Raw genomic sequence first — 27,935 nt, forward strand, 5'->3', positions numbered from 1 at the left:
ACAAGCTTGGGTAATTTACTCATCTCCTTAATTAAAGGGAGAGGCAGGGGTCAATTTTTTTATTACAGTTCCAATGAGCTATAACTAGTTGGAATAAAAAACATCTCAAAAGTGAATTGGATTCCAGTTGTTAAATAGACTCTGGAAAATTAAAAGACAAAAACACCTCTGCATGAGGAAACGGAAGCTACAGCAAAGCTGGGAATATGGAAAGACGAAGCAAACCTTTCTTCCTGTTGTGCTGAGAGGGTCAGTTATTACGTATTATGAATATTAAAAACAGAACCAACAATAAAGATAGACTGTAAGAGCTTTAGTACCGAGTGAAAAAATGTAAAATTATTTGAGTCGTGAACTTGTCCCAAGATAAATGTGGAATCTATGCTAAAACCTGAATAGTACTTTAAAGTAAATGTAAAAAAGATTATCACCATTATCAATATTGATTCACAAATTCTAACTAGTGAAGTACAGTAAGGAATATAAATCAGAATCATAATTACTGGAAAGAAGATAAAACTTAGCCTTGTTTGAGGATAATATGATTTGTATAATGAAAACCCAAATGAGTCAACTGAAAAGCTAATATAAACTTTATTATAAAACCAGCAGTAATGGTTACATAGAAAACATAATGGTTTTAGAAAAAAATTCAGAATAGGCAAAACGTGTATACAGAAAAGTACAAAACACTTCAGAGTAATCTTAAGAAGAATTATGGGGGAAATGAAGGAAAGCACATAAAAATACTGCAAAGTATAGAAAACTCACTAAATGCTTGTTTCCTTTTTAAAATTTGACAGACTGGTCTCACAGGTGAAAAAACTCTTCTGAAACTGAGAGTGGTTAGGGACACTACTTAGTTTGTCTTGGTTATACTAAATTAAAAACATAAAACATAATGTTTTTAAAATGTACTAGAGCAAAACTTGATACAGATCATTCAGACAAAATATATACTCCAGAAACAGACTATAATTTCTGGAAGGATTTAACATATCCTCAGGAGATCCTCAGATTTGTAAACAGAAATTTATATGCAGCAGTGTGCATTCAGTTATGTTTAAAATCATCTGCCTTACCCTAAGTTATTCATGGGCCGAAGGTAAATCCAAATCCCTGGTGATACTCAATCTGAAACAGACCATGTGAAGTTTGTATTCATCAGCTCAATTGCTGATGAATGCTTGTAATTTAGAATGTTTGCCCACTTCCTTTAGAGAATCTTATTTGAAACCATTATTTGTTCCTCTTTTTTATTTTTATATATGCCATCTAAATAGCCATGGTATATCCAGTCTGATTATACCTCTTGTTGGCCCTCATGTTTAGCTACTTTGATGGATGGCTGCTTCTCTTTCTGTGTACTGTGGAGCCCAGCAAAGTAAATTTGTTTAATGCCAGATAGCCTGTGTTTTGAACCCTATCATGCCAGATATGACCTTAAGACATGGTAAAATCCTTCTAGACATTTTCATGACTTCAGTAGCAGGTAAAAAGCAGAAATTTCATTTAATTAATATTATTTTTAGAAAAGTTAGAAACAACTGGAATTGTTAACAATAGGGAATGGTTAAAAATATATTTGTACATCTGTGCAAAGTCACATTATACAGCCACAAAAAGGGATTACTCGTAGCCCAAACCTCAGCAGCATGCACTATATTTAGTTAACAAATGTGCACACATACCCCTGACTCCAAAATAAAAGTTGAAAAGGAAAAATATTAATATAAAATAAAGAATTTTAGATGATATAATCCTTACCAGGAAGTATGCTGTGAGTAACATTTTTAAAATTTCATTTGGTTTGTACATATTTTATTTTCCTTCATTTTTCAAATTTCTCAGACGTATGAGAATCAGAAAAACATACTTTAAAAATATGAAACTCAAGATATTTAAGGATTGGAATATATATTAACAATATAAATAAATTATGTGTCAACACTTATTTAGCAGTAACATTTAATGTGTGTACTTTTAGTTGATTTTACTAAAAGACATATACACATATGTGACAAGGACATGTACACATATATGACAAAATCATTCTAATTTGCATCCTCAAATTCAGCCCTATAGTTTCCACCACTGAACAGCTAAGGTACCATAGCAAACTCATGGCAGTTCTTCTAAGGGCAGGAAAAGTTATATACAATGCAGGCCTTTAAATGCTGGAGTTGCAAAGTTCCGATATGCGTGGTAAGAATGGAAAAGATTATACCTCCTATATCCCAAATAGGAAATTACCTATAAGCATCATAATTTAACTCACCAAACATGCTTTGACTCAAGTAACTGATTAAAAAAATCCATGTGGTTGGGGCATGTGGTGGGTTATGTTGTGTTCATAAACATGATCACCAATTTGCAAAACAGTAAAATATAATAATTCTATGAACTCGATTCCAAAAATAATTTACACCTGGATGAATCCTTTTGGAAAATTTTACCAAACAGAATCATCTTCAGTGCTTTTCTAAACCAGGGATAGAAAAATGCATAAACCATTGGATTAAATGTAGAGTTCAAGTAGCCAAACCAAATCAATACATCATTCAAAGTAGGTGGAATAGTGTAGTGAAGAAAAGGGTCGATGACTGTACAGACAAAGAAAGGGCACCAGCATATTAGGAAAACTCCCATCACAATCCCCAATGTCTTCACAGCTTTCCTTTCTTTGCTTTGTGAAATTCCATTTTTCATTTCCAATCCAATTTGGAGCTTCTGATTGGCATCATTAATTGATCTTGCCTGCTCTTTAGCTATAAGATATATTCTGTAATAGATACATAACATAATAGATCCAGGTATGTAAAAAGAAGTCATAAAGGCCAGTACCCCAGATATTTTGCTAAAGAACACAGAGCAACCTCCTCTGCAGTGAACATGTTTGTAATATATCTCTTCAGCGCCTTTGAAGTTTAGCTCCAGAAAGATCATCCCAAATGCAAAAACAGCAGGGACACTCCAACTAATGAAGATCATCACACAAACAACCAAGATATTGATCTTGGCTTTATATCTCAATGGGTCACACACAGCATAGTAGCGGTCAATGGAGATGAAAGACAGATGGAAAATGGAGGCTGAGCTCAGCATAATGTCGGTGCTGGTGTGGATTTTACAGAAGACTTCTCCAAAATACCAACAGTGCTCAGCAGATCTCACCATGCTGTAAGGCATGACCAGACACCCCAGAAGAAAGTCCACAGTGGCCATGGAATGAATGAGCCAATTTGTCGGAGTATGAAGTTGCTTGAAGTGTGATATAGAAACAATAACTATCAGATTGCCGACCAATGTGGTCAGAATTATGAGCGCCATTAAACTGTACAGGGAAGCACGGACATCATTTGACCAGTTGTTTTTCACACAGGAAATATTAATTATATTGTGGCAAAAGGGCATGATTCCTGAGGGCTGTCAACCAGTTTACTTTTCCCTTTGTGTGTTGATTAATCTTTTTCCCAAATTTGTAATCAGGTTACAGTTCCTTCTCGTTTTTATTTTTTATTTGCACATACCTATCCCAGAAACCTAGGAGGGAAAAAAAAGAATAAATCATTGGCAGTTTGATTCCTCTCACTTCTAACACATTTACCTATTACTCCCTGTTGAAGAGCAGTTATTTTGGAAGGAACTTTATTTCCAAGTTCCATTCAATAGTTCAGTACAGCAATTTTTAAAAACACTTTTACCTGGAGCTGGACATTGTTCTAGAAATACAAAGCTAAATTACTAGGTTGAACTATATGAAACTTCCACATTTGTAGGTCAGAGAAGATCAAATGATGATTATGATCCACATCTACGGAAACAATCTGTGTCCACACAAAGCCAGTCTAGTGGGGGAGACTTACATTCTAAAGGGTAGAAAGAAATTGCCAGAAAATTTGGAATTAAAATATGTTTATGAAAAAGACAAGAAGTCTTTTAAATGTGCCTCTTGTGCAGAATTAATACCCACTAGTGCCCACTTTTGCACTTGGTCATAGATAAGTTATATATTTCTTATTTTATAATAATTAATTGTAATAAGAAGCAGCTTACATATATTTATTTGCAGCTTGCAAAGTACTTCTACATATATTCCATGCATTATTTCAGTTACTGTTTTATTTGACACTTATAAGACCAACTTCATTTTTTGTAAGGAAGATATGATGCTTTATTAACCTCATTTTACTGGCAAGAAATTGAAGTTTAATTCACAAAATCATTAAAGCTTGACTATGAGCTGTAGTCTCAATGACTAGCTCAGTTTCTTTGATACCAGTCCAGTCTTTCTCTCCATTGCAGAAAGAACCAACTCGAGGTCAATTTTTAAAAATTAAGCTTTAAATATTCATATAAGAATTTATGGTGTCTTAAAAAATGGCAGCTACTAGTAAAGAATGATATTGTGGTCCCGCTTATTAAGGATTTTTGATATACAGACTAAAGTCTATGGTAAGAAGTGAAGTGGCATGGTACAAAGAGCACTGAGGTGAGAGCCTAGGGAAGCTGAGTTTCCACGTGGGCTGTGGGCAAGGCACACGACATCTTTAGTTTTTAAGTTCTGAAATCCAATCTCACTTTTAAACAGGTAAAAAAAATTATTATGAGTAGGCATCTTCTACTAGGCCTCCTTTTATTGTACTTCACTAAAGAACCTCAAAGTTCCAGGGAACTCAGTTTGAAACTGTCCCTTTTGTTTCTATATGGCCCTGTAATTCTGAGCTAAATTCTAGAACTTAGATTCACACATACACATATATGCGCACACACACACACATATAACATATATACAGACATGTACATACATATATATAAAGAGAGAAGGGGGGAGAGACAGAGAGAGAGAGAGGAAGGAAGAAAAAGGAAAGAAAGAAAAGAGAGAGAAAGGAAGAAGGAAGGAAGGAAGGAGGGAGGGGAGGGAAGGAGAGAGGGAGAGAGGGAAGAGGGAGGGAGGGATGGAAGGAAGAAAGAAAAAGAAGGAAGGAAGGAAAGAAGGAAAGAAAGAAATAAAGAAAGAAAAGAAAGAAAGAAAGAAAGAAAAAGAAAGAAAGAAAGAAAGAAAGAAAGAAAGAAAGAAAGAAAGAAAGAAAGAAAGAAAGAGAAAGAAGGAAGGAAGGAAGGGAAGGAAGGAAGGAAAGGAAGAAAGGAAGGAAGGAAGGAAGGAAGGAAGGAAGGAAGGAAGGAAGGAAGGAAGGAAGGAAGGAAGGAAGGAAGGAAGGAAGGAAGAAAAAGAGCGAGTGAGCTTGGGGAAGAGTACAAATTTCTGGCAATGAAGTCCTATAGTCCATCACTTTGGTATGAAAATGCTAGAAAATAGCAACAATGCCTAGAATTCCAGGAGTCAGCCTTCCTGTTTATCTTTTTCCCTTCCCTCTGGGCTGATGGTTTAGAATGAGAGAAAAGGAATATCTAAGTATGAAAATGTACATTTTAATAAATTTGAAACACTTTTCCCCCATTCTCCTTTGGTCTTCTATTCCCAGAAGGAAACATATTTATACCAAATAAATCTGTAAGATTTATTTTAAAAGGCACACAGGCTCATTCCATGATAGAAACTAAACAGCAAACAAAAACCATTATTTAAACTAAGCAATATTTGAATTATGATTATAATTTCACTAAAACACTGATGGATTTCTTACTATGAAATTTAAGTTTGCATTTAACTAAACTCAATCAGTTAAGTTATATATTTTCTAGTTAGACTTTTCCTCCACTATTTCCCTCTCTTTTCCTTCTTTCTTTTACTTATTTGTTGACTTACTAAAGGAATCACATAACACTCAAAATCACTGTTTAGAAGTGTTTATTTATTCCTGACTCTTAAAAGCATTTCTACCCGATGTCATATTGAGTAGGGACTCTCAGCAGGAACTAGGGTTCACAAAGAAGTAAGGGAAGGTGGAATAAAGCAAAATACAAATTTCACTTTTAGAAGAGGAAATTCACAGAAGATGAAAAAGCCATCTGTCAACTTCATAGGCCTTGTGGCTTTAAAATGTTTAGTCAATTCCCAAATAAAAACCAAAATGAATCAGAGCCTACCTCAAACTCATATTTGCACATATAGGTTTAAGAGAAATCAAGCCTTAGGCACAGTATCTTAGAAATTGTTGATAGTATGAATGCCACATCTGTAGAATAATTTGTCTACCCAACTTAAAGAATATTAAACATCATTGTTTGTATGAGTGCTTTTTAAAGTGTTATAATTTGTTTTTGAATAGATTTATTTGTTTAAGTGCTCTATGACAACATTGTGAGTTGAAAGCTTATCTAAGGACCCGGCAAAATTGTATTTTTGTTTCTTTTCTTTCAGCTTTAAGAATTTACGAGCTAGAAATAATTATTATCTGTATATACAAATTACTCAGGTTGAATATACAATAGCAATATGGGAAGTTAATAAATCGCTGTTTGATTACCTAACTAAGCAAACAGTTCTGTGCAAATGATCTAATCATCTAATGTTTGAAAATGACATATGAATTAAAAATATGTTGATAGAACTTATAGTTTAAAATAGATCTCTCTAGCAAGGCAGGAACTCCCTGGCAGAGTGCCCCAACTTTCTAATAGAAGGTCATGAACACTAACCCTATCATAACCTTTGTCCCTGATTCCATCAACCACCCATCCCTAATTGCTCAGACTTTCATCTCTATACTACTCTACTCATTTCCTAATCCAAACCAATTTCCCATTGTGCTGTTACTCACAAAACCCTTCCAAGGGTGCCCTTGGGGACTCATGGTCTTTATTCCATTTTCTAAAATTCTTTTTTAAATGCTTCCCTCTCTTTGTTCTAACTAAAACTCTCTCCCCTCAGGACACCTTCTCCCCCGCAGCCCTTATCAATGGTGGCTGTTTTCTTTACTATATTCCTTGTATCTCTTCATATTATATGATCTGGAGGAAGAGTAAGTGTCCACTTACACTCATTGCCATTGAAGATCATTATCCCTTTTTCCTCCCTAACCTCTAACCCTTTGCAAGCTTTGAAGTTCATGTCTTCATGCTATACCTCTGTATTAGTCCATTCTCATACTCCTATGAAGAACTGCCTGACACTGGGTAATTTATAAAGGAAAGAGATTTAATTGACTCACAGTTCTGCAGGACTGGGGAGGCCTCAGGAAACTTACAATCATGGTGGAAGGGGAAGTAAACACGTTCCTCTTCACATGGTGGCAGAAAGGAGAAGTGCAGAGTGAAGTGGGGTAAAAGTCCCTAAGAAAACCATCAGATCTCACGAGGACTCATTCACTATCATGAGAACAGCATGGAGGTAGCTTCCCCCATGATTCAATTACCTCCCACCAGGTCCCTCCCATGACACGTGGGGATTATGAGAACTACAATTCAAGATGAGATTTGAGTGGGGACACAAACCACATCAACTTCCTCCTATTGCAGGCATGTACAGACTCCCAAGTCATCTCTCTGTACTTCTTGAAGATATGAGCTCCTGGCTTACTGTCACTGTCTTTAATGCTACTCCTGCTAAAGTTCTTAGCAATTTTATTATCCACCTAAATGATCCTTCCAATAATGGACTCTTAATTTATTGACCTCTTTTAACAATTATAGACTCACCTCCATCTCATCTCACCTTCCATGGTCATATCCCGGGATGTCATTATAAATGACAAGAGTCATCCAAATGATTGGTTTCAAGCTTCACATCCTGTCCTCCCAGCCTATGTGCTTCCTTTCGAATAATTTTTCACGAGTGCTTCCTTTCCAACAATTTTTCAACTCCCTTGAAGCCCTCAATTCATTTATTTTACACACCTTTCCACTGTCCTTCATTTACTCATGTCTACCTCTTTACTCAGTTTAGATTCCAGTATTTCCTGGCATTATCTTAAGCTCTCTCCCATTAACATACTTTCCTGGCTAAACTTGAACAATGGCTAAATGCAGTTTCCTCTCACTCCACTCCTGCACACTGAATGTGGTACAGAAAAACACACAGCAACCTTCTTTTAAATTCGTAACAAAAATGGACCATGACAATTGCTCAGGAATCCTACTCCATTTCCCTTTTACTTCATTCCTCTCCTCTCTGAGATGACTATTTCATGCCCCCTCCCTTCTTGAATCTCAAATACTTATTCACATCCTTACTCTCACCTAACTACTTTGCATTCTGTTTCACTGAAAAAAGTGATGCAATCAGAAGAGAATGTCCACATGCCACCAGCCTATACCTGTTTGCATATTCAGCTTACACCTTTATTGCTGCAAATTATTGCAAATGAATGGACTCTCTCCCTTCACAGGCCACTCCTCAGATGTGTCCCATACCCACCTCTTCGTGCCTATTCCAAGATATACCCTCCAACTCTCTCTCCCCTGCATCTTCAGTGGTTCCCTTCCAAATACCTTCACTCTCAAATATGCAGTAATGTTTTCCACCTTAAAAGAATTATTGAAGCCTGCATCTTCTTTCATTTATCAACTACCCCTTTATCAGAAAGGAACTCTTTGAGTCATCTATACCCCCTGTCTCTAATTCCTCTAATCCTATCTTTTAAAATTCACTGTAATGAGAATTTCATCATCAATATTCCACCAAAACCATTCTTAACCAAGTTTTTCTACATTACTAAGCCCAGTGGTAAGTTATCAGGCCTCAAGTTCTTGCTTGGCCTTTCAATTCCCCCTTGAAACAATTTCTTCCCTTGGCTCCTGGGTCACCACGCACTTGTGGTTCTGCTATCTCACGAGCTGCTCTCGTCAGTTGCCGTTATGTTTCTTCTTCATCTCAGTAGCCCTAAGGCTCAGTCTTCAGTTCGCTTCTCTATTCATAACCACTCCCTTGGTGATTTCATACTGTATTATGGCATAGTCTATATGCTGATGAGCTTCAAATGAACACTTCCAACTTTGACCTTCCCCCTGAACTGTGGACTAATGTTTCCTGCTGCCCACAGGATATCGCCACTTAACATGTTTAAAGCCAAGCCCTTGACCTCCCTCCTGTGCCTAGCTTCTCCTCCTCCTCTCTACATCTCTAGAACGTGACAACTCTATTCTTGAATGTCCACCATCCAAAACTTTGAGTTAATTCTTAGCTTCTCACACTCAACAACATATCCAATTCATCAATAAATGATCTTGGCCCTTCATTGAAAATGTATCTAGAATCAGATCATTTCTCATCATTTCTACTATCACCATCCTGGTCCAAGTCACCAACAACTTCCAGATTAATCTAATAACCTCCCAGCTGGTTCCCCTGCTTTTTCTCTTGTCTCTCCACAGAAAGTATCCCCAACAAGCAGCCAAAGTGATCCCATAAGTACATACATTTTTCACATAAATTCTTCCAGAATGGTACAACATGAGTCTCAAATGTAAAAGAACAGGGGCATTAAAAATATGCCCAGAGCCAATACTGAGACATTTGCCAGTCATGCGCCCCATCAGGCCAAAGAAAGCTGCACGGTGACATGTTGCATCTGTGCCTGCCTGATGTTAAGACCACACTTCTCACAGTCTCCTGGAACTTGATCTAATCCTACAGTGGTGTGTGTATGTGAGGCTGCATTCTGCCCATCTGTAACATACTTAAATTCATCAAGTTCTGTATACTTTCAAGCATGAGTAACTATTTTAATATAAGTGAGCTATTACTGCAATTTTTATAGACAACACAGCAAAGAGAACTACAGATCTGGAGCTCTGTGACTGGTATAAGCTAGTTGATTTTCTTTTCCATTGATATTCAGAGGAGAGGTTCTATGAAATACGTATGGCCTTACCAGTGAAAAACTAAAAAAGAAGTGATTGAGATATGAAATTTTTTTTTGTAAAAGTGTAAATAAAGCTTCTGACTTTCAGACATTATTCTTAAGGGAAGTCATCCTTACTGGACCAGAGACATACAAGATAAAAGAAAAGGACAGAAACATCCCTGGCTTCCCTGAAGCTGTACATTTCAAAACCTGAACTTGCTTCCATTTCCCCCCCTTATTTTGGTTTATTTTAGATTATTGACTCAAGGACATAGCTTCTAAGCCAATAAGAAGTGATTGGTTTCCTCCTCACCACTCTTTTTTAACAGGTGAAAAGTAGGTAAGAACTCTATGGAAGGTGTGGAGAGTAGGCTCAACAGCTGATATTTAACAAAGGAGAAATTTGCTATTAAATAAAAGAAAAAGAGCTCTCCAGAGTCCCCCAAAAGAAAAATCATAGAGTCAGAGTAGTGGGTGGAAAGGGTGGGAGTCAAAACCTTTTGAAAACTAAGCTGCAAACAGTGGTGTCCTAATGAACAAAGTCTAGGGGAGGCGGCGGTTATGCAGGTTTGGATGAAGAACTTCTCAGCATGCCCAGTGCCTACAGGAGAAAATCACCCGAGCTCCAAAGCAGATTTAGGAAAAGATCAAGATCCTCTGCCCCTTTCCCCAAGGAAACTGGCATCCCTACAAGAAAAGGGACAGTGGAGTGGCCTGTAGTTGCAACAGTGAAGAGCCTTCCACCAGGCATATATACTAGTGTATCCTTACCTGAATGCACAAGCCAAACAGACATGCAAAAGCAGTCACCAAGCAGAAAATGTGGAGCAGTTAAGTTTCTGGGCAATTCAAAGTAGGGGCCACTTCATACCTTAAAGGAAACTAGGAATAAACAAAATGTCTATGACCCAGGCAGAAGCCACTATCTCAATGCCTGATTGGCGTGTTTGGGTTTGTGTGTGTGTTATTGTTTGTGTGTGTCTGTTTAAGTGACACTGTTTTTCTTCTGTCTGGTAATTTTGCAGTTACCACATAATGCTAAATCAAAGATACAGACATGGGACATTATAATCTATGCCAGAATCTAGACATTTTGCTCTAGAACTTTTGATGGCTATCTTGTATTTGCTTTGATAATAAATATTCTAAAGTACATGATACCCTGATTGATTTGTAGGAGAGAATTTAAAAGTAATATGAACCTAAAATTGCAACTAAACTTTGTCTTAACCTAAATATACTGTTGTTTTATGATCTCTTATTGATCTTAGGTAATGTTATATAAAAGGTGTATGAACCCACAGAAGCTATCACACTCAAACCTCTGGTAAACTTATAATGTTTCATTTGGTTCTTGTCCAATCTGTGACCATTGGAGCATTATAAAGAAAACACTGGTAGCCAATACAACCAGTTTGAGTTTATGAAAGGTCACAAGTCTGTGATGTGCAAAGGAGATAAATGATTTTAAATGTTCCAGAAAAAAATAAATAAATAAATGCTAGGTGAATCCATTAAATAGTCCTCAAATACAGAAAATGTTTTCTGGAGACACCTGGTCCCCAGCCTCTCTCTATATATATACCTTGGATTGGAAACAAGTTCACTTTGCATTTGTTTCCTGAACCAAGGAAGCGTGAAGTTTTTAACCATGTCCTTAAATGGAAGAATAATTGTTAGGATCAGATAGTCTCAAAAGGTGCTTCAAAGCCCAGCTTTTAAAAGAGCAGTGCTTGTAGCAAGAACAAACTTTGAAATCTAGCAAGATCCTACCCCGGATGAGAGTGTTGTTGGCTGTCATGTGTCCCCATCAGTGTTTCTGGGGAAATAGACACTGCTGAAATGTTCTGGTCTCTCCTGCTCTGTGTGGCTATGTCATGTTCTGTACTTGTATCTATAGTTAACAGTCTAGAATTTAACTTTACAGTAAGTGTAGTTTGGCCTCTTCCTACAAATCCATAGCCCCAAAATAATGTACCTTTACAGTGACAAATATAGGCTGACCTTTAACTTCTCAGGAACACTGTGTCTTTTAATTAAATGGGGTACTGTATAGAGAAAGTTTGAAACCAAGAAAAAGTTTGAAACCACAGAATGTTAAATACGGGAAATATGACTTTATGGTATATTCAAGGGCTTATAGCACTCATGTGTACTTAAAAAGAAAATAACTTACTTGCAGAGAGGTATAAGATTCTTACACCCAATACCTCCTAATAATACTCTTAAGGTAATACTTTGAGAAAGGTATAAGAATTAGGATCTCAAGAAATGAGAAACTGAGTCATGAAAGGACTAATAATGACCTCTGCACAAATCAATCATCGAGTTCACTTTAAAATAATTCTGGCACATTTTGTTTTAAAATTGAAATACAGTTGATGAAAAGATACATTTTTTAAAAATCAAGAGTGAGGAAAGTCACAGCATTAAAGAACTGGAAGCAAACATTGTAAATAGATCGGCAGGTGAGAGGAAAATCTTCCTCCTGACATCCCCTGTCAGCCCAGTCTTCATGACCACCAAAAAAATCCTACGCCCCTGATACGAGCTACCAAGGAAAGTTCAGAAGCCATTTAACAAAATACAGTGGCAGCACAGGGTGAGGCCAAGTCATCCAGAAAAGGCAGCTACTAAAGAAGCAGGAAAATAAGACTTTTAAGTATAATTTAGTAGAAACACCGGAAGAGTACAGATAAAAGATTTGAAACCAAAAGAAATGATACAGACATTTTGAAAACCCAGGAAATAATTATAAAAGAGAATAATCACAACTAAAGACTGAATCACGGATCCGGTGGATAAAATAGAGGAGTCTCACATACATTAAGCCAAAATATAAAGAAATACAAAATTCATTCACTCTTTTTTTTTTTTTTAAATAACATCTTTCTGTGTCGCCCAGGCTGGAGTGCAATGGCGCCATCATGGTTCACTGCAGTCTCAGTCTCTGGGGCTCAAATGATCCTCCTGCCTCAACCCCCCAAATAGATGGAACCACAGATATGTGTCATCATGACATATTTCTAAGTTGCCCAGGCTGGTCTTGAATGCCTGGGCTTCAAGCAATCCTCCTGCCTTGGCCTCCAAAAGCGTTAGGAATACAGACATGAGTTACCATACCCGACCTGATTTGACTTTTCTAACAGTATCACTCTGATTGCTGCCTTGAGAACAGATGCAGAGGAGCAAAGACATAAGCAAGGAGATCAATTAGGGAGCTGCTGCAACAGAAGCTGCCACCTGGCGAGAGAAGATGGTGCTTTGGAGCAGAGCAGTGGTTGTCAGCATGGAGAGGACAGATCAAGTTTGGACATGTTTTGAAGATATGGCCATGAAGAAATTGCAGATAGACTTGACTGTGGGTTTGGAGAAAGTCACCGAGGGAAGTAACAGGGCTTTGGGTTGAGCAGCTTGAAAGATGGAGGTACTAGTTAGAGAGATGGGGAAGATGGTGACTGGCGAAGGACAAGAAGCAGCGGAAATGGAATGCTTTGCCCTTGTGAGGTTGGAGCTATGTGAAGAAGGAAAGGCCTTTTAGTGCTCAGCTGCTTTGGTTCAAGTCCCAGCTAGGCCATTCACTGGTCTTATGGCTTTGAACATACTACTCAGCCTCTGGAGGCTGCAGTTTCCTCATGTGAAAAACAAACAAAAATAAAACAAAAACAGACAACCCATTTTCTGGAGCTCTTATGAAGCTGGAATGAGTTAATTTTTATAAAGTGCTTATAATAGCATATTGTAGACAGTGTTCATCAACTAAGTAAACATCCAAGAGTAACGCAAGGGAAATCGAGGTGCTGTTTCAAGAATACACATATATTTAAATTTAAGTAGATGCACTCTAATGGATCACTATAGGCAGAAGGGAAGGAAAGGAGAAACAGAGATAAATAGGGGGAGGGAGAGACAATAAGATGAAATACATATATAGAAGTAGGATGTCAGAAGGGAATGGCATGTGTTTTACTCACTGCTGAAGCTCCAAGGCCTGAAAATGTCTACAACATGTACTGAGCACAAAAGGGAATAAAGAATTGAATGAATGAATAAATGAACTGAGGAGTTCATTAGCTCACTTCTGTGCCTTGTGGAGCCTATAAAAAAATTCATGCACATATACTTAGCCTGGTTCTGAATTCTGAGTATCAAGGAAAATATTGTATAAGCATCCAAATAGAAAGAACTGGTTATTTTAAAAGGAAAGAAGTTCAGGCTAGCATAGGACATCTCATCTGTAATTTTGGGAGCCAGAAGGCAATAGAATGAAGTTAGAAATTATGAGGGAAATAGGATAACTCATCAATCCTATATGCAGCCAAAAGGGTGATCATATAAGAGTAAAAGAATGACAGTAAAAATACATTTATGACCACCTGCTGAGAAATTCTAGCAAATACTCTAACAATATAAAAATTAAATCAAAACAAAAATTTCTACATAGCAAGAGATGAAAATACAAGCAACAACGAGTAATATCTAAATTAAGGTTTAGTTTAAATTGAAAGGGGTTATGTTAATATGACACAATACAATGCTTGTTAAAAGAATATTCAAAATGAAAAAAAATAAATTTCAAGGAAACACTTAATATTGGCCTGGAACTTAAATTCTAATTATCTTAATAACACCTAGTTGTTATCAGAGGTGCTGAGGGGCGGCAAGTTAAACTTCTTGACTAGATGGAAAGATGCGCAGTTATAATTTAATTTTGGAAAGTTGATCTAGCAGCATTTTTTAAGATTTAAAACGCTCACGTTGTTTGAATCAGCTCAGTTCAGTGCAATTGTTTTTGCAATAGCAACGAAAGAAAAAAGTAAAATAGTCTCAACTTTTATGTCAGACTTAGATATATATATCAGTAGACATATTATATGTGTTTAACAAGATGTTAAAATGAGCTGGTTCTTTCTATATAGAGACAGAAAGTTGTCAATGATGTATTTTTAAGTAAAGAAAAAACATTTACAGATTATTTTAAAATATATAATTATGTATTTTAAAATATCATATGTCAATATATTGTTAAGTAAAGAAAACATCTGCAGAGTACTTAAAGACATCATACATAGGGATACACAGTTACATATGTTTATGTAATTATGGGAAAAAGGTATAGAATGGAGTACTCCAATTCTCAATATTGTTTACTCAGCGATAGTGAGACTGAAACTCAAAAAACAAAACCAAAAATTAAACAACAACAAAAAGAAAATAATACAAAATTTTAGCAATATTTTTACCTGAGGGTGAATTATGGGCGAATTTTATTTACTTTTCCATCTCTATGATATATTCTAAGTTTCTTTCTATGGGAATGTTTCACTTTCATAACTAGAAAACTTTTTAATAAAAGTACGTGTATTGTTTATAAATTGAATTTCATTTAAAAAAAACTATTGGTGAATAATTATCAATAAATTTGTATTCTTTGTGTTTCTTTGACTTGTTTAATTCTTTGCATGATTTATTTATCTATTTTACCTTTGTACTAAAATCAAACTTTTGCTAAATTTCTGAACTGAACTCATTTCCTGTTTTTGTTCTATTATAAAAATTTGGGAAAAAATGTAAAATAGACAGTAATAATTTTATTCCAAAACTATACTTGCAGCTCTGTAATTTATCCAGTATTTTTAATAAACATACTACAAATATTTTTGAAAAATACTTATTTTTAAAGGTGGAAAGAGACCAGGGTGAGGAGAAACAGCATTTTTAAATGTTTAAGTCATGGTTCTTGAGATGAAATATTGCTGGAAGTGAACCAGTTCTGTTTCAAAGAAACAGGAAATGGGACAAAACTCATTTGTTTGCTCCTACATCAACACAGACCAACAAAAAAAAGAGTAAAACAGTCATCAGCAATATTATGGTAAATGTACTATACATGAAAGTGTTTCTGCTAGTTTGACATGCATAAAGTAATACGAATCAGATTTAGGTAATATAACTAAAAGGTTCTTCAGTTAATTGATCTAATACATGGCATGTATACACACACACACTGAATTTAGTTTAAATTGAAAGGGATTATGTTGATATGACACAATACATTTGAAAATGTACTGGGATTTTCCTACCAAATATATTTGTACAAATAATATTTGTGCAAATAAGATTGATTTTGCAGTTTAGTTTTGTATACAGTGACAATAAGACATATTGTAATTATAAAACCTAAAAAATATCTATAAAGACTGCTTATATATGATGTTAAAACTAGCCATTGTACCCAGCATAGAATTTCCTTCTTCATTAACAAGAAAAGGAGATTTTTTAAAAGTTTCAACTTTTTATATGTCCTAGCTTTCCATAAATGAATTTTTAATAAAAGAGACACAACTCTTTTTAAAAGACATGTAAAGCAAGCTATTTAAAAATATATAACCATTCTTTTAGCTTCTCTTACTAAAGTGGCTATTAAGCAACTAAATTACAGAAAACCCTTGTTAATCTTCACACTAAATCATCCTAAATTTTAACAGATGAATAAGTACCAAGCCATTGATAAATCTCATTATCTTTAGCATTCTTCCTGTAAAATACTACTCTAGGCCTTTGGGTTAGTCTCTAGGATTTGGTTTGGCTGTTGAGCAAATTCAGACCTACCTGCTCAGGTAAGAGTGAGCATAGTCAGTGGATGAGCAGACAGCAGGAATACTGCCTTTGGGACCAGTCTGCATCAATCTCCTGTATACTTGCTGCGGGCTAGAGCCCACTGCTGCTCTATGATAGGCCACAGTTAACAAAGACAGAATGACGCAAATATTAAAACAAAATAATAAAAAAAAAAAGCTGACAGTAAATCTTTCTGAAACAAGCTAACAATATGTTATCAAGAAATATAACTGGGAGGAGCTTTTATTCTGAACCAGCATCAGGAAGCTAGCAGTGATCAAGCTAAATAGGGAAGGTAAATATTACCACTACTTTAAAAATAACTCCAAGCATGGGTCACCAGGAACCACAACGATGCGTTAACAGTATATATATGAAAACACGTGTCCATTAAAACTGACTTAATTGTTGATTGATTTGAAAGAAAAGTACTTCTCTATTAGACATCTGTACAAAGAAAATAACTAGCATTTAAAAAAAAAACTTGCTTTCAAAAAGAGATGACTTGTACCCAACAAATGAATATTTTTTAAAAATAGAATGTACTCAAACCCCATAACATATTATAGCTAGAAAATACTTTAAAGCAATGGCTTTCCAACTACTTTTGAACCACAACTACAAAAAGAAATACATTTTATATTTTTATTCAGTACATATGTAGGTAGCACCCATAACAAATGTTTTCATTAAAAAATACCCTTACTTTGTTTAAGTCACTCTGATATTTCCTATTTTATTCTATTTCTTCTTTTAATTACTGGAAATTACAACCCAATAATGTTATCAACCACAATAGAAAAGCACTGTCTTAAATGTTATATGGTCACACACATTTATCCCATCAGTTTTTGTTTGTTTGTTTGTTTTTGAGAGGAGTTTCACTCTTGTCGCCCAGGCTGGAGTGCAACGGTGCGATCTCAGCTCACTGCAACCTCTGCCTCCCAGGTTCAAGCAATTCTCCTGCCTTAGCCACCCAAGTAGCTGGGGTTACAGGCGCCTGCCACCACACCTAGCTAATTTTTGCATTTTTTTAGTAGAGATGGGATTTCACCATATTGACCAGGCTGGTCTCGAGCTCCAGACCTCAGGTGATCCACCCACCTAGGCCTCCCAAAGTGCTGAGATTACAGGCGTGAGCCACTGCGCCCGTCCTATCTTATCAGTTTTTACATTTAGACTTTTGAATACAATAAAAGTTGATTAAATAAAAATTATTTTAAAATAGAAAAGAGAAAAAAGTTAAACGAAGATATATAAGAATAAAGCAAAGAATAAAAATCAGGAAACATAAGTAAATCAAAAACCAAATATAAAAAAAAATGGTTTTATATATAAAACTTCCAAAATGACCCTCTCTACATGGAACCAGATCCTCCAATATGGCAAAATGAAGAGCTGCACAAGGGCAGTTTCTCTTCCATTTCTATCTGTTACTCTGCATAGGATTAAAGCATCATTATGACTCATTGATTATCAGTCTCAGTTCTTCACCCTCCTCACGTCCACACCTCTGTCTTTCCTTCACTGGGGGTAGAAAGTACTTTTTTTGCCCTTTGAATTTGAACTTTGCATTTGACATGTCTTGGCCAAAAGAACGTGAACAGAAATAAAAATGTTCCAGCTCCAAACCTAGTCTTTGGGAGGACATGTTTATGAATGTCCTTTATCCTATCACCAGGAATACAATGTACCCAGCTAAGTCACTTGTCCAAGGAAGATGAGAGACATGTGGAACAGACCAGGGCATGAAGACCTGCAGCACGTGGCAGCCACCCAAGCTGACCCCATGGATTCATGAGCACAAGTTGCTATTATTTTAAGCTATGGAATTTTGGTATCATTTGTTACACAGCAGGATCAAAGCAATATTAACTGTGTCAATTGTATTTTTGAAGGAAGCCATGGGGGTCTGCTGCCCCATTCTCCTGCCTTGGGATCACTAGAGAAACACTGACACCCCACAATGAGTCAACTGTGACCTAAATAGCCATTATTAAAAGCAGTGATAGAACAAGCAAAAGGGCATACAGTGTAATTATCCTTTACTAAATGAATATAACTGCTGCTTCCGAAGTCTCCAGATATTAAAGGTTGATTCAAGAAATAATATCCAGGTTCAGTTCTTGTTAATAGTACATAGAAAATGTCATTCACTTTTCTCAAAATGAGTTTAATATTGCCTGAATCATACATATTCCTGTCTTATCACGAATCAATCTTCTTTGCAGGCAAGCACAGTACCTCATGTATAAAAGTTTACCAAGCTCTAGGAAATCAAGGCTCTCATCTGCTTTATTCACTAGTCTCTCCCCATGGCTTAAAACAGTGCTTGACAGGCCGGGCGTGGTGGCTCATGCCTGTAATCCCAGCACTTTGGGAGGCCGAGGCGGGCGGATCACGAGGTCAGCAGATCGAGACCATCTTGGCTCAGTGAAACCCCGTCTCTACTAAAAATACAAAAAATTAGCCAGGCGTGGTGGTGGCGGCGGACGCCTGTAGTCCCAGCTACTTGGGAGGCTGAGGCAGGAGAATGGTGTGAACCCGGGAGGCAGAGCTTGTAGTGAACCAAGATCACGCCACCACATTCCAACCTGGGTGACAGAGTCAGACTTCATCTCAAAAAAAAAAAAAAAAAAACACAGTGCTTGATAAACCATAGATGCTTAATAAATACTGGCTTACTGAATAACACTGAATTACTGGATAAATTAATTATTTTAATTATTCATTTTTAAAAGCCTTTTAATCAAAGGATTACATTGATATGGAATTCTCTTAGTTTCACTGTGCTAATTACAAAACTGCACAGGCAGTAAATCTTCTCTTCATCTCCTGCTCTTTCTTTCATCTGGAGAACTTATCTAATTGGATAATGATTTTTTCTTCTAGGAATATACAGTTAATAGTGAGATTGACATACAAATAAATATTTATTGCACAATAGAGGGACTGCTAAATGGAAATATAAAGGCTGTGTTATGGGAGAGCAGAAGGATTTGAAAACCCCTTGTGGCAGCCAGAACAGGCTTCATGCATGAGGCCACATATAAGCTGAATTTGCAAAGATAATCCTCAGAGACTTCACAAACCAGCTAAATTTAGAATAGGAAAATACACACAAAAACTCTTGTTTAATCTTAATAAACTAATTTCATAGTGGACAATTAAAGTCCTTTAGTTAGTAACAATCTTGTTTTAAAATGTTATTCTTATTCCAGCATCTTTTTTTTAATCAACAAAAGTGTCTTGAATGTTTACTGTGGGCATTCGAAATAAAGCTTCTTTTTCCTTTCTATTAAGCATACACACACACACACACACACACACACACACACACCCCTAAAAAAAGAAATAAAACTTAAAATATCTTAATTCCCACTCTCTGAACCCAGTGAATTTCAAGCTAATTATCAGCTCCATCACCAAATGGGTCTTAGTGAAGTAACGGTATGATCTACATCCTTGGACATGCGTGCCTGCTCTCTACTGCTTTGACGATTGAATAGGACATTCCTGCAGAATTGTGAACTCCATGAAGGCAGAGATGTTGTTTTTGTTGTTTCGTTTTTGAGATAGGGTCTCCCTCTGTCACCCAGGCTGGAGTGCAGTGGTGTAATCATGGCTCACTGTAAGCTTAACCTCCTGGGATTCTCCCACCTCAATCTCCTGAGTAGCTGGGACTAAAGGCATGCACCACCACACCCAGCTAGTTTTTGTATTTTCTTTTTTTTTCTTTTTTTTTTTGGAGAGAAGAGATTTGGCCATAGTACCCAGGCTGGTCTTGAACTCCTGGGATCAAGGGATACACCTGCCTCAGCTTCCCAAAGTGCTGAGATTACAGGCATGAGTCAACCACCACACCTGCCTGAAGACAGAGACTTTGTATGCTTTGTTCACTGCTATAACCCCAGGGCCTAGCATATAGCAGGTGATCCCTAACTACTGGTTGGTTGACTGACAGATTTCTACCAGATTAGCTGAATATTCACATCTCTAGCACAAAGGAGAAATCTCAGAGCTTGCGGTATTGATTCAGAAGGCATTCACCTAGTGGTAATAGTTGAAGTTGTCTGTGACAGAAGATAAAAGAAATCCAGGAAGGGGAAAGAGGAAGGAAGATGGAACTGTAAGAAATGTCAATATATAAGTAAAATACTTCCAGATACTGGGATGATAAAAAATCGACCAACAAAGCCAAGAGGGGAAGAAGAGTTTAATGAAGTTATGGAGTAAAATGCCACTGAGTGTTATGGAGTAAAATGCCACTGAGTGTTAGAGTAAGGATAGAGATCAAGCATAAGGTCAAAGATTTAAAAAGGTATCATTAGTGGTTTGGAAGCAATGTCAGTGGAGTACTATGGACCATGGAGAAGATAGTGTATGGTAAGAAAATAAAGGTAGCCAGGGTAAATAAATTTTTTGAGACCTATAACACTGCAAAGAAAGTGAGAAATGGAATAACAGTTTGAAGGAATGGGAAGTCCAGGGAAACGTAGAGCAAATACAAATTAAAAACAAGAGGTTTCATTTTCCCTGTAGAAAATAAGAAAAGAGATTTTCCTTGCTTTCCCTTAGAGTCTTTGTATTAGAAAACTTGTGCTTTAAGGTCTTTCCCTGTCTCTTTAAAATGTAGGTAAATCTTTTTAATGCTAACTCAGCCTCTTGTCAGCATTATGACCCAGAAATGTCTTTCTCAAGGACTGGGAACCATCTCTTGGAAATGTAAACATTAAGGAAGACAGCACCCTATCTCCCAGATTCTGTGGGATGGTAGGAAACTAGCCTTAGCTTACTACTTGCTCCAAGTTGCAAAACTCCCTCTTGTCATAAAGAGCAGTTGATTTTCACCTTGGTTAAAGCCAGTAAGCTAACACAGATGGTTACCCCAACTACCATGTGGGTTTAGGATGAATTATGTGTAACATATGGTGCTGTCAAGTCCTCTTACATAAGCACTAGTTATAGTTTATTTGAAGAAAATGTGTGTATTCATCAGGGTTCACCAGAGAAACGGAACAAATAGGATGTTTCTATGGTCTAAATGTTTGTGCCCCTCAAAATTCATTTGTTAAAACCTAATTCCTCATGGGATGTATTAGGAGGTGGAACTAATTAAAACTTTGGGGGTGATTAAGTTATGAAGGTGGAGCCTTTATGAATGAAATTAGTTCCCTTATAAGGAGCCAGAGAGAGTACAGCTCCCCCCTTCTACCCTGTGAGGACACAGAGAGAAAATGTCATCTATGAACCAGAAAGCAGGCCCTTACCAGATACCAAATATACCAACACCTTGTTCTTGGTTTTCCCACCCTCCAGAATGGTGAGAAATAAAAGAAAGAGATCTATTAAAAGGAGCTGGTTCATGCATTATGGAGGCTGGCAAGTATCACATTGTTCAGGGTGAGTTGGCAAGCTGGAAACCCATTAGAGTTGATGATGTAGCTCCAGTCCTAAGACTAGCAGGCCTGAGACCCATGAATAGCCAACGTCTCAGTTTGAGTCTGAAGGTAAGAAAAAGCCAATGTTCTAGTACAAAGCCAGTCACTCAGGAGAAATTCTCTCTTACCTGGGGGAAGGTCAACCTTTTTGCTCTATTCAGACTTTCAACTGAATGGATGAGGTCTACTCACCTTAGGAAGACAATCTGCATTAGAGTTTAAGTGCTAATCTTACCCCAAAACACCCTCACAGAAATACTCAGAATAATGTTTAACCAAGTATCTGGGCACCCTGTGGCCCAATCAAGTTGACACACAAAAATTAATCATCACAATGTCTGGAACGGATTGTGTCTGCTTGCCTATATAATGTACCCTAGAACTTAAAGTATAACAATAACAACAACAACAAAAAAAGAATGAGGTATATTTTATCTTTGCAATATCTTAGTGGACTGCCTGTGACGTGCATCACATAATACAAATGTTTTCTTTCTCTTCTACCTTTGTGGAATGGTTTTTTGGGTTGGGAGGAGATTTGGTTTTAAATTATATTTTCCCAACAGCTGCATTTGTTAAGTTTGATTAGAGTAAATGTGAAAGTGTTTGTCACACAGCAGGATGAACCAGAAGGAAAGAAAAAGTGAAGATCAAATAAGATATATTTGATGGAGCATGAGTTCAGGGCGATGGAAGATGATGTTACAAGAAATACAGGGGGCTACAAGCCTTGAAAGGAAGAGAAACCCTTCCCTTTCTTGCTCTTTCTCCTCTTCCCAACTGTGTTAGTTTTCTGGGGCTGCCATAATAAAATAACACAGAATGGCTTAAACAACAGAAATTTATTTTCTCATAGTTCTGGAGGCTGGAAGTCCAAGATCATGGTGTCAACAGGTTTGATTTCTCCTGAGGCTTCTCTCTTTGGCTAACAGATGACTGCATTCTCACTGTGATTTTGCATGGTCTAACACATTTTTGGTGTTTTTCGTGTATCCAAATTTTCTCTTCTTCTGATTCCAGTGCGATTGCATTAGGACCCACACTAGCAGTCTTATTTTAACTTAATCACCTCTTAAAGGCCCCATCTTCCAATACAATTACATTTTGATATACTGGGGGTTAAAACTTCAATGTATGAAATTTGGGGGATACTATTCAACCCATAATGCCAATGTATCCAACTCTACTCAGCCTTGAAAACTCAATTCACTTGTTACTTTCACCTTAAAATTGAAGTCAGTTTCTCTCATGCTTTCATTTCCTTAGAATTTTGTTTTTCTTTTTCATATGGCCTTGTAATACAGTTAACTATTTTTATTTCTTAAGAATGTATTTTATATTCTAAATAATGATTTAGAATATAAATCATTATATTCTACAAACATTTTCTTGCATATACTTATATACAATATTAGCTGTATTAATGGTTGTGTGAATGGAACTGATATTTGATGATGTTAACTTTACTTGGATCTTTACTTACCTCTCATTAGAAGATTATCTGGGCCTTAGAATCTTTATCTGTAAAGTTAGCAGATTGGCATAGATAATCTCCTTGTTTCTTTTATCTCTACTATTCCATCCATCCATTATTTCATTCACTCTCTTACTCATCCATTCAGGAATTATCAAAGAAGTATCTTCTATTCCTAGATGGCAGAGGCAGTGCTCAGTGTTTTGAAAACAATGAACAAGACCAAGTTTCTACCTTCCAGGTCAAATAGTTGACATTCTAATTTTAACCTGCCGTCAAATTCAGATGAGTTTGTCTTGCCCTTCTTGTTCCCCGGCATTCCACATCGTAAGGCCCATTTTGCAAAGTCATGCTGCAGGGAGTCTTTTTTAGACTACCTTCCTCCCAGCTTATTTGTGGTCAATCTCTTCAGTTTTTCCCACAGTCTAAATATACTGCAGTCCTCACACCTCTACATATCACTTCAATACAACTATACCACAATTAAACATTTAGAGAGATCATGTGATATGACTTGAATACCCCATGAACCTAAGATATCTGCCCCAACTCATCTTGCCCAATAATAGGCAAGTGTACCCGAAGTTACCTCTTTAGAACAGCTTCTTTGGATTAAGGTATTTTTTTCTGGAAGTTTTCTTTTAAAATGCGGATATCATATCCCCTGTTGTACTTTATTATAGTGATTGATTGCAGCTGTATCCTTTATTTCACACTTCCCACAGTGCCTTCAGTGTAAAGCAATAAATGAAATAGAAATTCTCTAAGGACTACACCCACTAATATTAACAGATATTTTAGAACGAGTTAGCTTATGACCACAGAGTTTATGGGTAACAAAGTATTAACATAAGAAGAGTTTGGGATAAATTTGGAGCTTGCTGCACTTTTCATTTTTTATTTTTGAAATCAGTCTCAGGTGATTAAGAAGTTTGATGCCTTACAAGTGAACAGGTTGGTTCCATTGTGGGGATTGGATATCAACACAGGTGTATTTAAAATGCTCTGTTAAAAAGGTACTGAAAGCAGATGCACAGGACAGTGTGTAACTGGCACAAATATTGACTGTTTTCCATCATAATGGAAGAAAAGTAGCATAATCAGCCATCACTACAAAAAAAATCAAATCCTTACAGATGATGATAAATTGTGAAATGCATAACCAAGGATTAAAATGTTTACTTTTATATTTATAGAGGTTTTGCTTATTACACAAACTAGGAATCAGCAATTTCTAGAAAATAAATATCTTAAGTTTTGCAGGCCACAGATCTGTGATAGCTACTAGACTTTGCCACTGTAACATGAAATAAGTCATAGTCAATAGCAATAGCAAATAAATGAGTGCAGTTGTGTTCCAATAAAACATTATGTATAACAAATAGTTTACTGACCCCGATATAAACTATGGAAAAGATACTACGAGAATTTCCTACCATCAATCAAATCAACAAGATGGGAATTCAAAGTCATTTTCCTGGTAAGATTCTTCTGTCCATTCTGCTAAAAATACAAAAGACAGCTAGAGGAAAAATACAATTTGCAATATAAAAAAAAAAAAGTTGACTGAGGCAAAAATAAGGAAAAAGATATCAGTCTTTACAATTGCATTTGATGCTTACATTTAGGCTTAGCTATTTTCTGCTGGCATAAAAAGAAAACAGTCTTATCTCCACAAAACACTGTATATAAACTTCCTTATAAGCTTACCAGGGATGTAATTGGTTATTTCTTGGAAACTGTTCCAAAAGTGTTTCAGGCTTCAGGAAAATTCTGTTATGAGGGTCCTTACTCTTTCCCATTCATCCCTCAATTTTTTACAGCAAAGTTAGTGAAGATTTTGTCTGACCTCCTTCCACCTCCCCTTTCTTCAGATGCTCTCTTCCTTTCATTGAAGAGTCCATCTTTTCAGGAATACAGTTGCCAGGGGCCCCAACGTTTCCGTAGCAAATTGAACATGACCATGCCTAGAGATGTTCACCATTAAAAGTACATAGGCAAGGCCGGGCATGGTGGCTCACGCCTGTAATCCCAACACTTTGGAAGCCTGAGGTGGAAGGATCACGAGGTCAGGAGATAGAGACCATCCTGGCTAACACGGTGAAACCCCGTCTTTACTAAAAATACAAAAAATTAGCCGGGCGTGGTGGTGAGCGCCTGTAGTCCCAGCTTCTGGGGAGGCTGAGCCAGGAGAATGGCGTGAACCAGGGAGGCAGAGCTTGCAGTGAGCCGAGATCGTGCCACTGCACTCCAGCCTGGGTGACAGAGAGAGATTCCGTCTCAAAAAAAAAATAATAATAATAATACACAGGCAAATCTTGAGGTCTTCAATACATAAAGAAATGTCTCCACATGTGGAATTCGGGGCTGGCAGGAGATACAAAGAATGTGGCTTAAATCCCCTGAAATCAGATTGGCATAGACCTGGCTTTGTTCAGAACTAAGTGCTTCCTGGCATGGGACATGGCATATAGTCAGTTGCACAGTTCTATTCCTATTGTGGATAAAGATGATCCAACAGCACTATCATGACTTTCTAAAAAGCATTCTGAAAGCAGATAAAATTCCCTTTACTCTGATTTTAAAATAATCTTTAGCAAGTAACTTATACGTAATATCAGGTTTCCCAAGTAGTTTTATAACATGAAGGTACTGCTGTTCTGAAATAAGTATATCCGACTGGCTTAGTAGTAAGCAATCAATCACTTTCAGGGTGCTTACTGGATATGGGTCCTGTATTGCATTTTCAAATTTAATCTTCTTGCCAATACTGAGAGTCTGGAAACATTAATCCCATTTTTGTTAGAGAGACTGATGCTCAAGGAAGCTAAGGAATTTGGTAATTATACGCAGGCCTGTCTTCAAAGTTCTATCTCCTTGTGCTGCTATTTTATTTCTCCCATGTGTGTAAATGACTAGACTCATTCTGGTTTATAAATCATCTTTGGTGAGTTCTGTTAAAAGTGGCTCAGTCTCACGCTTATAATCCCAGCACTTTGGGAGGCCGAGGTGGGTAGACTATAAGGTAAAGAGATCGAGACCATCCTGGCCAACATGGTGAAACTCCATCTCTACTGAAAATACAAAAATTAACTGGGCATGGTGGCGCATGCCTGTAGTCCCAGCTACTCAGGAGGCTGAGGCAAGAGAATTGTTTGAACACAGGAGGCAGAGGTTGCAGTGAGCAGAGATCGCACCACTGCATTCCATCCTGAGTGACAGAGAGAGACTCTGCCTGGAAAAAAAAAAAAAAAAAGTGGCTCAGTTTCTAATAGTCTGATCGTATCTGATGGAATGTAAGATAAATGATTTTCTGAACGTAAAGTATTGAGAACCAGAACCGAAATAGATTCCCTATGTAATACAACTTTGTAACACTCTATTCCTGACTACAAAGGGTAGTAAATGATATATTTCTTTAAAGATTAAGCTACAATGCAGTTCAGTACTAATAATTATGATGATTACTAGAGAGTGTATAAGTACAGAACATGACAATAATGTCTTCTACTAACCTTGCAAAAGATATGAAACCATCTCTGGGTCAGGAATCAAACAGCTACTGAATTAGTTCACTGTGTAGAGAACTTCATGTAGATCCCTACATTTTAGATAAAATATTATATCAGGGGTGCGTCTATCTAAATAGCTTAGCACATTAAGAGCATTTACATCAAAGTAGTATATTTGGAATAAATATATATAAAAGGTTTATCACAGTCCCTGGAACCCAGTAGAAGCTCAGTAAATAATAGTTAAGGAAGCTAATAATAATATGGAGGCTAAAAAGCAAAGTGGTGCTTCAAAAATTGTGTTCAGTTCAGAGCCCTGAGGACAGACCAATTGTTAGCAGGTCTCATGCATCTCCCAAAGCTCCTTTCAGAAAACAAGTTGACTGATAAATAAACTCATTGTGATACCACCTACTCTGAATTATTACAGAGTAGAGTGTTAGAAGATTGTCTATATATCCATTCGTTGGCAACCAGAAATAGAAGAGCATGTCAACAAGCCACTCAACTTATACATTTCAGGAAGAATATTTTCTCATTCTGAAACATCCCTACGACACTACACCTTGTATGCTAATTTATATTTGAACTTTGAATTTCTTACCCAGATATTATATTTATATGTACCTGTAGAGGGCAGCCTTCTACAAATTTTTGTAAGATGTGGATTTTTAGCCTTCCTTCCTCCTCCCAAAATGCTCCAGAAGGGAGTGACCCAGCATGAAACAAACTTTGCCTTTGCTTGGAAGAAACTAGAACAATCTACAATAGCAGATTTTCCACCATGTGTTACTCAGACCCTTGTTGTGCATCTTGGGAACTCTTGACGGCAGAGCCTGAACATACTGCGTGTGCAAGTGCAGCCTAAGCTTGGCAATTGTCAGTAATAACAAAGTAACAAGTAACAAAGAAGAAGAATAAACAAGAGGAAGAGAAGGAGGAGGGGAGGAAGGAAGAGGAGGGGCAAAGGAGAGGAGGAGGAGGGAGAGGAAACATGGAAAGAAAATAAAGAAGAGGAAGAGAAGGAAAAAAAAGAAGGAAGGAAGGGGAGGAGGAAGATCTTTGACTAACCCTGTACTAGTCTCTAGGCCAAGGGAATTACATGAAATCCCACGTTTATTCTTACAGTACCTCTAAA

The 27,935-nt window shown here is 36.8% G+C and overlaps 1 protein-coding gene across 2 annotated transcripts; it reads right to left on the minus strand.

Annotated features, from left to right (window-relative positions):
- Positions 1-578: 578 nt before the first annotated feature.
- On the minus strand, positions 579-26,651 carry TAAR1 (trace amine associated receptor 1). 2 transcript variants are annotated; one of them, XM_077998655.1, is made up of 2 exons: positions 23,295-26,651; positions 579-3,543 (listed from the first exon to the last, which is right to left on the minus strand). In XM_077998655.1, exon 2 carries the CDS (start codon positions 3,412-3,414, stop codon positions 2,398-2,400), a length of 1,017 nt encoding a protein of 338 aa, XP_077854781.1. In that variant the 5' UTR covers positions 3,415-3,543; positions 23,295-26,651; the 3' UTR covers positions 579-2,397.
- Positions 26,652-27,935: the final 1,284 nt, after the last annotated feature.

This window comes from Macaca mulatta, chromosome 4 (assembly GCF_049350105.2).
Source record: "Macaca mulatta isolate MMU2019108-1 chromosome 4, T2T-MMU8v2.0, whole genome shotgun sequence".
Classification (NCBI taxonomy): domain Eukaryota; kingdom Metazoa; phylum Chordata; class Mammalia; order Primates; family Cercopithecidae; genus Macaca; species Macaca mulatta.